The sequence below is a fragment of the Mytilus trossulus genome, chromosome 11 (assembly GCF_036588685.1).
Source record: "Mytilus trossulus isolate FHL-02 chromosome 11, PNRI_Mtr1.1.1.hap1, whole genome shotgun sequence".
Classification (NCBI taxonomy): domain Eukaryota; kingdom Metazoa; phylum Mollusca; class Bivalvia; order Mytilida; family Mytilidae; genus Mytilus; species Mytilus trossulus.
In genome coordinates, this window is record NC_086383.1 from 48,205,289 (window position 1) to 48,219,581 (window position 14,293).

At 32.1% G+C, this 14,293-nt stretch overlaps 1 protein-coding gene across 1 annotated transcript in view; it reads right to left on the bottom strand.

The window, feature by feature from the left end:
• Nucleotides 1-14,293, bottom strand: part of LOC134690111 (uncharacterized) — a 51,074-nt gene that overhangs the window by 16,952 nt on the left and 19,829 nt on the right. The window contains exons 13-19 of the mRNA XM_063550082.1: nucleotides 14,175-14,256; nucleotides 11,175-11,389; nucleotides 10,376-10,543; nucleotides 8,412-8,545; nucleotides 8,068-8,224; nucleotides 5,646-5,795; nucleotides 1,236-1,523 (exon numbers count right to left, since the gene is read on the bottom strand). Of these exons, the coding sequence (XP_063406152.1) occupies nucleotides 1,236-1,523; nucleotides 5,646-5,795; nucleotides 8,068-8,224; nucleotides 8,412-8,545; nucleotides 10,376-10,543; nucleotides 11,175-11,389; nucleotides 14,175-14,256 (1,194 nt within the window). The remainder of the gene's footprint in view (nucleotides 1-1,235; nucleotides 1,524-5,645; nucleotides 5,796-8,067; nucleotides 8,225-8,411; nucleotides 8,546-10,375; nucleotides 10,544-11,174; nucleotides 11,390-14,174; nucleotides 14,257-14,293) is intronic.

Below are 14,293 nucleotides of genomic sequence, written 5' to 3' on the forward strand. Positions count from 1 at the left end.
GATCTTGTAATTCTCTTTTGTGTTTTTTACAAATAATAGTTCTGATCTGGCAAGACTGTAGTTCACTTCTTAGTGTGAAATTATAGTAAAACTAGATTAGATGTGTCAAAGCAACACCATATAGCCTTGTCTTAAAAAGTTGAAAAATCTGCAATTTCAATAGTTATAAAAATATTATACTCATATTTCTCTTTATCTAAATAATATCGTCCAATTTTATTTTTCTAATTTCAGCAATATGCTTATTGTCTTATTTGTCAGTAAAATGATTTTCCCCCAAAAAAAATTACAGATTTTTTTTTAATTTATTATTCATTTGTCACAAAAGTAATGGCATTATAACTTAAGTTAAATATTTTTAATGTATTTTGTTCAATGAAACTAAATTGTGTAGTATAGATGAATTTGAAAAATTGAATGATCAAGTCAAGGCATTTCTAACGTTGATAAGTTGAACTTTTTTTTTGTATCTGGATCAGCTCAAAGTATATTTCAAAGTCCCCTCAATGAAAAATGGTCATCAATTAACCCAAGAGTGTCGAAGCTTGTAGTAAAAGAAAAAGAATGAATCAAAAATCAAAATTTAATGTTTGAGTATCAAGATAAGTTTCACTTGTTTTTCTTCGTCAACCACTATGTTTATATAAAAATCAGATTGGCATATTACACTTACACACAAGGGAAATTGGCTAAGGAGATAGGTAAAAAAAACTATACATCTAGCTGAAACAGTTTAGTTCGTTTCACAAAAATTTTCATGTTTAATGATTCTTATTTTTGTAAAAAAACTATCCATTTTTGTCACATTTTTTCCCCACATAATTTAGTTTTCAATACTGCATGTTCATTCAATGATTGGGATACTCAATACATTTTCTGTCATTACTTATCAGGGTGGCAAAAAGTAAAATCACAAAAATACTGAACTCAGAGGAAAATCAATTAGGAAAGTCCATAATCACATGGCAAAATCAAATAACAAAACGCATCAAAAACGAATGGACAAGAACTGTCATATTCCTAACTTGGTACAGGCATTTTAACACAAGGTTAACTATCAAAATGCTACACCATGATAAACTCACTACCTCTGATGACTCTTACCTCAAATGTATTTAATCCATTTGGCTGTATATGCAACTCTCTCTCAAGAAACTATATCAACCTGCCATACGTCACCATTTTGATAACTGTATTTGTCTTCTGGAAAACCGAGTTAAAATTTTTATACTTACTGATACAAATATAGGTAAAGTATAAGCCTCCCTGTCCATTAGTCCCACAAGAACTTCCAACATTGGCATTTGTCACTGGAAATGAACAAGATGTCTTATTTTCACACTGATCAGCCACTCCACGAATATCAGTGTGATTACAATCTCTGTATGTGTATCGAACATCAATGATTTTGATGTAAGGGTCTGGAGGAGAAACAAAATCAGTGTAAGTATAGTAAGTTGTCTTCTCTCCATTACAAGATATCGAGGCTGTGTTTCCTTCCAACTGATCATAGTAATAGATTGCTGAAACATAAACATTAAATATTTTAATCTTGAAAAAAACTCATTATATAAATAATATGCTCTAGACAAAACCTTTGGGGAGCCAAATCTATTAAGGGGGCTCCTGGGTATAAATAATTTTGAAATATTTTAAAAATTTTAATTTGCCATACTATTTTGACCCCCCTGCGGTATATTGAACCCCCTACTAAAAACCTAAAATTAAAACTAGAGGCTCTTAAGAGCCTGTGTCGCTCACCTTGGTTTATGTGAATATTAAACAAAGGAAGCAGATGGGACAATACCCCTAATGCGCCTTGAAATGAGGAACACAAAAGTCACGTGTAAACAAAAAATCTCTGTGTAGTGATATTTGACACATTTCTATGATAAACAAATAACTGAGCTGAACCATTAGTGTTAATTTAGAAAATAAGGGAACACAGAATAAATGTGTAAAAACCATGGAGCTATGAAATGTGTTCAAAGTATTAAAATTTCAAAGAACTTATTGTGTTAAAATTGGGATTTTTTACCATGAGGAGCCACATCGCAAAAGGATACTCGGGGTTTGCTAAATTACGGAAAAATGAATCACACTTCGTACCCCGAAAATTTAACCACATATGTAAAAATGTCTCAGCTTCGAAACAAGCCATCATACATATACAAGTTTACGATATGGGCTGAGCAACAGAAGAAAACGTTACCATTACGGCCTATGGAATAACAATTGCGCATATTGCCCCAGATGGATTCATGACAAAATTGTGTTTTGGTGATGGTGATGTGTTTGTAAATCTTACTGTAATAAACTGTCTTGCTGCTTACAATTATCTCTATCTATAATGAACTTGGCCCAGTAGTTTCAGTGGAAAATGTTAATAAAAATTTACCAATTTTATGAAAAGTGTTAAAAATTGACTATAAAGGACAATTACTCCTTAGGGGGTCAATTGACCATTTTGGTTATGTTGACTTATTTGTCAATCCTACTTTGCTGAACATTATTGATGTTTACAGTTTATCTCTATCTATAATAATATTCAAGATAATAACAAACTAGAAACTCTAAAGAGCCTGTGTCGCTCACCTTGGTCTATGTTCATATTAAACAAAGGACACAAATGGATTCATGACAAAATTGTATTTTGGTGATGGTGATGTGTTTGAAGTTCTTACTTTACTGAACGATTTTGCTTCTTACAATTATATCTATAATGAACTTTGCCCATTAGTAACAGAGAACTATATTTGGTAAAAATTTACATAAATTTACCAAATTAATGAAAATTGTTAAAAATTGACTATAAAGGGCAATAACTCCTTAAGGGGTCAATTGACCATTTAGGTCATGTTGACTTATTTGTAGATCTTACTTTGCTGAACATTATTGCTGTTTACAGTTTATCGCTATCTATAATAGTATTCAATATAACCAAAAACAGCAAAATTTCTTTAAAAATTACCAATTGGAGGGCAGCAACCCAACAACCAGTTGTCCAATTCATCTGAAAAAGGACAGATAGATATTGACTTGATTAACAATTTAACTTCTTGTCAGATTTGCTCTAAATGCTTTGGTTTCATAGTTATAAACCCAAAACTGCATTTTACCCCTATGTTCTATTTTTAGCCGTGGCGGCCATCTTGGTTGAATGGCCAGGTCATCGGACACATTTTTCAACCTAGATACCCCAAAGATGATTGTGGCCTAGTAGTTTCAGTGGAGATTTTTGTAAAAGATTACTTAGATTTACGAAAAATGGTTAAAAATTGACTATAAAGGGCAATAACTCCTAAAGGGGTCAACTGACCATTTTGGTCATGTTGATTTATTTGTAAATCTAACTTTGCTGAACATTATTGATGTTTACAGTTAATCTCTATCTATAATAATATTCAAGATAATAACCAAAAACAGCAAAATTTCCTCAAAATTACCAATTCAGGGGCAGCAACCCAACAACCTATTGACAGATTCATCTGAAAATTTCAGGGCAGATAGATCTTGACCTGATAAACATTTTTATCCCATGTCAGATTTCCTCAAAATGCTTTGGTTTTTGAGTTATAAGCCAAAAACTGCATTTTACCCCTATGTTCTATTTTTAGCCGTGGCGGCCATCTTGGTTGGTTGACCAGGTCACGCCACACATTTTTTAAACTAGATACCCCAAAGATGATTGTGGCCAAGTTTGGATTAACTTGGCCCAGTAGTTTCAGAGAAGAAGATTTTTTGTAAAAGATTACTTTAATTTACGAAAAATAATTAAAAATTGACTATAAAGGGTAATAACTCCTAAATGGGTCAACTGACCATTTTGGTCATGTTGAATTATTTGTAGATCTTACTTTGCTGAACATTATTGGTGTTTACAGTTTATCTCTATCTATAATAATATTCAAGATAATAACCAAAAACAGCAAAATTTCCTCAAAATTACCAATTCAGGGGCAGCAACCCAACAACCTATTGACCGATTCATCTGAAAATTTCAGGGCAGATAGATCTTGGCCTGATTAACATTTTTATTCCGTCAGATTTCCTCAAAATGCTTTGGTTTTTGAGAAATAAGCCAAAAACTGAATTTTACCCCTATGTTCTATTTTTAGCTGTGGTGGCCATCTTGGTTGGTTGACCAGGTCACGCCACACATTTTTTAAACTAGATACCCCAAAGATGATTGTGGCCAAGTTTGGATTAATTTGGCCCAGTAGTTTCAGAGAAGAAGATTTTTGTAAAAGATTACTTTAATTTACGAATAATGGTTAAAAATTGACTATAAAGGGCAATAACTCCTAAACTGGTCAACTGACCATTTTGGTCATGTTGACTTATTCGTAGATCTTACTTTGCTGAACATTATTGCTGTTTACAGTTTATCTTTATCTATAATAATATTCAAGATAATAACCAAAAACAGCAAAATTTCCTTAAAATTACCAATTCAGGGGCAGCAACCCAACAAAGGGTTGTCTGATTCGTCTGAAAATTTCAGGGCAGATAGATCTTGACCTGATAAACAATTAAACCCATGTCAGATTTGCTCTAAATGCTTTGGTTTTTGAGTTAAAAGCCAAAAACTGCATTTTACCCCTATGTTCTATTTTTAGCCGTGGCGGCCATCTTGGTTTGTTGACCGGGTCACGCCACACATTTTTTAAACTAGATACTCCAATTATGATTGTGGCCAAGTTTGGTTTAATTTGGCCCAGTAGTTTCAGATGAGAAGATTTTTCTAAAAGCTAACGACGACGGACGACGACGACGACGGACGACGACGGACGACGACGACGGACGCCGGACGCCAAGTGATGGGAAAAGCTCACTTGGCCCTTCGGGCCAGGTGAGCTAAAAATGATAGCCAACTTATTGAAAATTAGATTATCTGCAATACTATTTATCTTAAACAGGGGGTTCAATTTTTTCTTATGCCATTACTTTACTTTGGAAGTATTGTTATGCATAAAAACATTTGTATAATATTTTTTAAATTACAATAAAAAAATAAACAGGTTAGATCTAGATGATGATGCAATGTTTTGTAATGCTTTAAAGTTTTGAAACGGAAAAACAGGGTCAATACAGAAAAAAGTGGAAAAAAAGCTGTAGGGCTATTATAGAAAAAAACGGGGAAAAAAGCCCTAGGATAGTTCAGGCCATTCATTTCCAGTTTATAATTTACTTATAATCATTTAATAAAACTTTTTTAAGTGTTATGAACTTGCTGTTTTTGTATTAGCATTGGTATAGTTTCAAGGTTTGCTGTATTGGCCTCGAGACATGTAAACAGCCAGTTTTAATACTATAACATTCAATTACTTACTCATAGGTGTTTGTCTCAGTATATTGACATAGATGTAAGCATCTAATTATAACTTACTCATAGATATACATGTTTTCCTCAGTATATTGACATAGATGTAACCATATCTTGTATCACTTACTCATAGGTATACAAGTTTGTCTCAGTATATTGACATAGATGTAACCATATCTTGTATAACTTACTCATAGGTATACAAGTTTGTCTCAGTATATTGACATAGATGTAACCATATCTTGTATAACTTACTCATAGGTATACGAGTTTGTCTCAGTATATTGACATAGATGTAATCATATCTTGTATAACTTACTCATTGGTATACGAGTTTGTCTCAGTATATTGACATAGATGTAACCATATCTTGTATTACTGCCATCATAAGCTTTCATCTTTATTTCGTAGGAACTGGCCAGCGTATCTGTATTTAGTATTGCTCCATCTTTCTGCATCACAGTATGATCTACAAAAATGCATATATATAATTTGCTAGGAAGACATTATAAATGCTTGGTGATGATGTTGAGGAGTAGGCTGATCCTTAGATGTCTTGATTATGACTGCATTGCAAAACTGAATCAAAATCATTCCTGCCTAAAATGAAGGTCAGAGTTAACTTATTTCATTGTATGGTTCTTTCATCTCAACAAGGGTATCAACTGGTAAAACAACCGTTCCTTAAAGTGATGAAGATATATAGCTGCTGAGTTATGGACCTTACATTAATTCTAAAATGAAGTAAAGTTATACATGCCTAAAAGGAAGGTTAAAATTGTACCAAATTGTAGTTTGACTCCCACAAGTCGTAATACCAAAATTGGTCAACTTCAAAACCCAAGCTTATTTATAAAAAGGTCAAGCATCTACATGAAATTATGACAACATTGAAAGACAATGCTTTGTCTTCTAAAGAAAAAATATGCACGAGCTTTACCTTTAAGTTTAAACCTATTCATTTACTTTTTTCCTTAATCAGTCATCCCTTCTTTGTATCAACTATGTATTTGCATTGTATCACAAATCAAATTTATTTGTTTGTTTTGTATAATTTGTGTTAATACATTTTTTGATTGAGTTAAATTAAAGCCTCCCAATTGATAATTTATAGTGGTTTTTTTCTCTATTTTGATGTTATACTATTGTTTAAGAAAAAGGAGAAGGTTTGGTACCATTAAAACGTTTAATCCCACTTCGATTGTCTGCACCTGTTTGAATGGTTTTATTCAAGTAGTTTTTGGGGTCCTAAATTATAGATTGCTGTTCAGTTTAAGAAAATCAAGAATGAAAGCACATTTTTATAATAAATACAGTTTTCACTAATGCATAAGTCAAAAATAAATAAAAAACAACTTGTTTATGTGTGAGCTCTGACTGTATATGATTAAGGCCAGAAGATTATAAATTGCTTCACCAAGCACAGCTGGATATGACTGAAAAGGTCCAACCCTGAACAGTTAGGACTGGAAACAGTATACCTAACAATATATATGTTCCTGGTTGGGTCAAAAAAGGACACAATATTAGCACTTGATTCAGGTCTGAATTTGGATTGTTATTAAATAACTGACACATAATAGGTTTATGACACAGAATAAATGCAGTCAAAGAACTTGAATTGGTTTTGTGATTTGAATTTATATTTTTTTTTTTTTGCTTATCTCCACTACACTAAAGATGCTGTTGCCAATTGACCCCTCTGCCACTAAAAAAATATTTATTTGACTCCATCCCCACATTTTTTTAGCAAAGAAACCTAATATTTGTAGTAATTTTCTTTTCAATTTCTGAAATCTTGAGAACAAATTGTCCCCAATTTTCCCTTCAAGATATGCTTATAATCTCAATTCAAATTTCGGATTTTGAAACCATAATAACCCATTAAAATACATCATAAAAGTCTTAAATAGATGTTGACAAACATAATCATGGCTAAAATTAATCAATGTTCCTTAATCAGCATCTAAAAGGAACTTCTAAAAAGAAATTGACAGCTAATCATCTCAAAACAATACAAGATTTCTATATACATAAGTTAAAAGCCATGCAAGGGAGGTAATCAAAACATGAAATTGTGTTTGGATTATACCTAGATCCCTTACAATCGCTGCTTTTAAATTATGTTTTTGTACTTAAGCAATTGTCCATTTACAAGGACACCCTTGTTTTCCCCTTTTTTGCCCCTAATTTCTAAAAGGTTTGAGCCATTAGACCCCCCAAACGCCAATTTTTACCATCCCTTTGGGGTATAGAAATTTGTGGTATAATTTCAGAGGGATCTATACACCATTCCACAAGTCATTGTATGGAAAATGGAAAAATGCCCTTTTTGGCACTTAATTCCTAAACTGTATGGGTAACCCCCAAAATCAATCCCAACCTTCCTTTTGTTGTCATACACCTTGTGTTTAAATTTCATAAATTTCTATTCACTTATAGACTAAAGTTATTGTGCAAAAACCGAATGTCTTTAGACTACGTCGGTGACGACATCTTGATACCAATATACAACAATTAATTTAATATAGAATACATAGTTGAGGAAATACTAAGAATTGTGTGTGGTTATTATTAACATACCATCCAGATAGAATATATCTGTACTTGGTGTAACACTGAGGATTGTGTGTGTAAAATATAAACATACCACCCAGATAGAATATATCCATACCACCCAGATAGAATATATCTGTACTTGGTGTTATACTAAGGATTGTGTGTGTTTATTAATGACATACCATCTAGATAGAATATATCTGTACTTGGTGTAATTCTAAATATACTATGTGTATATACATCTCCTTCTGGGTCATTAATAGTAAAAGTGTAAACTTCTCCACCTGTTCTGTTCTCAGATAGTTCTACTGTGGCAGGTAAATCTGGGAATTCTGGAGCCTGAAAACATTTACAGATTTTCATGATTAACCTGAAGCAGAACAGATGAACAGACAGACAGAAGAACAAACAAACAGAAACACAGACTGAAAAAACATAATGCACCTAGCATCCTAGGTGGCCATTTAAACATTAAACTTATTCAGCATAGAATGATGTACTTGAATGCCATTCTTACAGGGCTTACCTCATTATATGTTGATATAGTAACAGTTCCAGTGGCTCTGTTATAACAAGAATCTTGTGTAGATATAGTCACTATATAACTATGATAAGTTGTTCCTACTTCATGTGGAAATGTTGACTTCACACGTAAATATCCTTAAAACATAAATCCATAAAAATGTTCAGTTTTGTTTATAAATGAATCTATTTCAAAACCGCTAATGCTATTCAGGAGAGTATTTTGGCTAGAAATAAAATAATTAAAAGTACAAAATAAATAAAAGGGAAATCCAAGGAAAATTCAAAACTTAATTCTTTATTGGCGAAATCAAAATTTCATACACATCAAACAAATGGAATACAACTGTAATATTCCTAACTTGAATAAGGCATTTCCTTACATAGAAATGATAGATTAATCCTGGTTAATTGCTTATTTGACCTTTACCTTTTTGACAGTCACATAATAACAACAAAGGGTGAGCAAAACAAACAGACATAATAGTAAAAAAAAATCAAAAATTGGGGTACAGAAGTCAACATTGTTTCTCTATCTCTATAAAGATAAATAATGAAGTCAACAAAGAAAAATACAAGGGGCTATCACGACAGAAAACCAGATTTATTAACATTTATTTCAGGAACCAGTCAACCAAAGCTTTTAAAATTTTCTCAGGGAAGATAAGTTATATAGCTTACTATGTAACCCTCTTAAAATAAAGTATTGTTGTTGTTGTTGTTGTTGTTGTTATTTGTGTCCTGGCAATATCACAAGAACCATTCTTAATGAATGGTGTAAGTGAAAATCGTCAATAAACCATTACACCTGATGGGTAAAAGTCAAAATCATCATTATTAAACTTGACCTCTATTTTGTCATCAGTAACAACATATAAAAATTTCAAAAGCTTTGGTTGAATGGTTCATGAGAAAATGCACGGACACAACTGGAAATACCATTTTTAATCTTTCAAGAACCATAACTCCTGAACGATAAAAGTAAAAATTATCATTATTGAACTTTATCTCCATTTTATCATCAGTAACAATATATTAAAATTTATGAAGCTTTGGTAGAACAGTTCATGTGTAAATGCACGGACACGACTGGAAACTCCATTTTTCAATCTTTCAAGAACCATAACTCCTGAATGGTAAAAGTCAAAATCGTCATTATTAAACTTGACCTCTATTTTGTCATCGGTAACAACATATTAAAATTTGGGAAACTTTGGAAAAACAGTTCATGCATGAATGCATGGACAGGACTGGAAACTCAATTTTTCAATCTTTCAAGAACCATAACTCCTGAACGATAAAAGTCAAAATCGCCATTATTGAACTTGACCTTCATTAAGTTGTCACTTATATTAAAATATTAACAACTTATTAAAATTTTAAAAGCTTTGGTTGACTGGTTCATGAATTAATGTATGGACAACATTTGATTGCTGCCTGCCCGCTGTACATCCCCAAATCAATAATCAACATTTTTGTCACAAAAATCTGGTTAAAAATGAAATACAGGAAGTCTATAGCAGACAAAACACATAAGTTGATTTAAAAGAAAAGAATACAAACTAGAGGCTCTCAAGAGCCTGTATCGCTCACCTGATTCTACTTGGGTTTTTGAAATCATATATAAAAAAAAAAAAAAAATTGGCTAAAAGTATTAACACAACCTCATAATGAAAGGAACATTTAGGCTATGTTTGATTTCTTTCAAAATGCCCCCACTGGAGGCCATCTTGGGTGATGGATCGGCTACAAAGTAACAACACTTAGTCAGCACCTCATAAGGAAGCTTTGAGAAACTACCGAACGTATGCATAAAATTTCGCGGAATTTATTTTCGCGATTTTCATTTATCAGCCAAAATAAGCGAAAATAAACACCCCGCGAAAATAACCCGCTATACGGTACCTCGTGATGAATCAAAATAAAAGTATGGATCACTGTAAGGCATATCATAGTAAGTATACATACCGCGTGATGTATCAAAATAAAAGTATGGATCACTGTAAGGCATATCATAGTAAGTATAAAAATCTCCGGCATCATCATCAGTAAAATAGAAATAGCTAGCTGTTGTATCTATAGCTCTGTCATCTGATCTATAGGTCCTTGTATTTGTTGTCCAATATGGTGCTCTATCTGCAAAAGACATTACAAACTATGCATACAAAAACGTTTATATACTTTATTTGATTATAATGTTAACTGGTTAACTGTAAATGTCTACTATTCACAGAAATTATTGCATGGTTTTTATAATTGCAAATAAAAGCTCTATTAACATGTCTAAAATTTAAGTAACCATTTTTAAAATGTCAACAAACCAAAAAACAATTTGAAGGTCTTGTCTTGCTGCTCCTTTTGTCATATCAAATTTCTCTTTTTAGTATATTTTTCAAGATTATAGGCTAAAAACTGGTAAATAAAATTGTGAATATTTTTATTTACTGGCAATTTAACCTGGCTAAAAATCCAAATAGTGATTTAGGTTAACATGAAGATCAATTAGTAGATTTTTTCTTGCTGCTTGTTTTCATAATTCAAAGTCTCTATTCTGCTACATGTATCAACATTATTATGATAACCGACCAAAAACACAAAAAAATGATAATACTTTTTCTTTCAGGGCAATAACTTTTACGTTAATATTATGTATATAGGCAAATTCCCAATCCTTTGACATTTTTCTTTTTTTTTTTTTTAGCTATATATATATGTCAGCCATTAGGTAATTCTTCCAAGTCATCCTCTATAATTCTACTATACTTACTTGGAGTTGTAATATACTGGACTGCAAATACTTTTTCTGTAATTACAGTTGGACTTGTGGTAAAGTCTACTTCTTGGCCAACACTAAATGAGTTCTTTGTTGTAACCAATGTACGGGTAGGGCAAAGGTTAATTCTGTAGTCATGGTGACTGTCAGTGGATGGATTGTAGGATGAATCACAGGTCTCATAGGGTATAACATTGTTTGGATCCCACCTGATTAGAATATATTATAAGACTGTTCACACTGAGATGTCTAATTTGCTTTAAGCATACCTGTCAACCTGTGACAATGAAAATGCAGGTCATGACCTGCATTGAAGAATCAAATCTCAGGTCATAACGCGTACGAACTTTTTCGAGCTGAATTTCAGTATTTATGGTACATTTTCTTATAATGTATATCAAAGATACCAAAACAACAATGCATGTTCACTTGGTTAAGTCATTTTAAATTTTATTTATTATTATCTCATTGCACTTTTAAAGATTTTTATAAGTTTGAGTGACACAGTATTTTGTTGTTTACTTTTTGTGATTATTGTAGAATGTAATTTTGTATCATGTATTTTTCAAATGTACTTATGGCTATATAGCCTTTCAACAATATTCCATTTATCAATATATGTGGAAATTAGACTATGATAAAATATAGTAATACAGTTAAAGGAAGTATAAATGTAAAAAACAATTTTCAACTTTTTCTTAAAAATTGTATAAAGGTATAAAAATAATGAATAGTTATTTTTCAATATGTATTTGAATTTTATATTTTTATGATTTAATCTTTTTCACCCATAAAACGTAAATATAAGGAATAATTTTGAATGGAGACAAATAAGGGGAAGTAACTATTTGAAATATTTTTGTAAATCAATAGGGCAATTTATTTACAGCCTAAAGCTAAGGTAATTGGTGTTAATTAACAGTGTGTTTGACACCAAAGCTGTCAAGTGAAGCCATGCACTTAATGGGTCACTTAATTTGACAGTTTACATAGCTAGATGAACTTCCTGTTCATGAAAGAATTACGCATTTGCCGGTATTTCAAAGGAATATTACTTATGAAATCAATCTCAACGCTAAGAAATACGGGTGAAATCGGGTCATTTTCAAAATTCCCGGGTTATTTCAATGACCCGGCGGGAGTCTCAGGTGATCCCTCAGAATTGTGAAAATCTCGGGTCACACCCGCAGAATATGGGTCAGTTGACAGGTATGTTTAAGGATAATAATTTATCTTATGTTGCAAGACTTTAAGATAAAGGTTTGTCATATGACAAGTAGCATATCAACATAACATTACAATTCCTGAAAAATAGGTCAAGGGCAGAAGAATCTTTTTAAAAACTTTTCTCTAGACATTATCTCAAAACAATTGTGCTTAAATTTCATTAAATCTTGAAGATTTGACAAAGTAAATTAGATGTACCAAACTCCATACTGTATCTACTTGTCAGCTGCTCAAATATAAGTCTTTTAAACAGTAAAAAAAGAGTACAGAGAAAAAGTAATTACATTCTCCAAATTCTACTCTAAATAAAATTGAGAATGGAAATGGGGAATGTGTCAAAGAGACAACAACCCGACCAAATAAAAAACAACAGCAGAAGGTCACCAACAGGTCTTCAATGTAGCGAGAAATTCCCGCACCCGGAGGCGTCCTTCAGCTGGCCCCTAAACAAATATATACTAGTTCAGTGATAATGAACGCCATACTAATTTCCAAATTGTACACAAGAAACTAATATAAAAATAATACAAGACTAACAAAGGCCAGAGGCTCCTGACTTGGGACAGGCGCAAAAATGCGGTGGGGTTAAACATGTTTGTGAGATGTCAACCCTCCCCCTATACCTCTAACCAATGTAGAAAAATAAACGCATAACAATACGCACATTAAAATTCAGTTCAAGAGAAGTCCGAGTCTGATGTCAAAAGATGTAACCAAAGAAAATAAACAAAATGACAATAATACATAAATAACAACAGACTACTAGCATTTCACTGACATGCCAGCTCCAGACTTCAATTAAACTGACTGAAAGATTATGATTTCATCATATGAACATCAGGCACAATCCTTTCCTGTTAGGGGTTTAGTATCATACCATCATAACATATATGAGAAGAACATAACCCGTGTCATGCCAACAACTGTTTTAAGAATAAATGTCTTTAGTTCCGACGCAAAGACCTTATCAGTGACTCAATATTAACGCCAAAATATGCAATCTTTAATGACTTGACAACAGTATCGTAATTATATCCCTTCTTAATCAGTCTATTTAAAGGTTTTGTAAGTTTCTGAGGTGAATACTGACACCTTTGTGCTTTATAAAGAATATTTCCATAAAAAATTGGATGTGAAATACCTGAACGTATAAAAAGTCTGCATGTTGAGCTATATTTACGAATGATGTCTTTATACCGATGATAAAATTTAGTAAAAGTTTTGACTAGTTTGTGATATCGAAAACCCTGGTGTAGTAATTTTTCAGTAATACATAAATTTCTCTAAAAACTATCTGTTGGTCATAAACATGATAAAGCTTTTGTCAAAATTTCATTAGATTAAATCTAACAAAGTCACTGATATTCAAAGAAAACATAATTGAACCACACCCTACATGATAACACCTAATGACAGAATCTATGATTGGTTTGTCTCCCTTTCGCACCATAAATGCTGCTGGCTCAACAAAATAAAAAAATAAAAATGCAACTAATCAAATGTTGTATTTCTCATTTTTACACAACAAAATAGCAATCTTACTTCCCAATTAACCATCTTATCAAGAATATTTTTATTTCCACATTGAATGAGAAAGAAACTTAACCAGGGTGTGAAATGTTTTTAATCATATGACCTCCATTGTTCCAGTTATTTCATTGAAAACACTAACTGTAGATATGAGCTTTATTCATAGAAGAATTTTGTTAATCAAAGAAGAACTATGTACATCAATCAATCTTACATACAATACATCCCATAACTTACCATCCAATCATATCTCCATCGGTGATAGCTATTCTTTGGTTACTAGGTACCTCATATGTGTAAACATCATGAAGCATGGAAGCTACAATGAAAAAGATGTTTAACAAGCATACATCCAT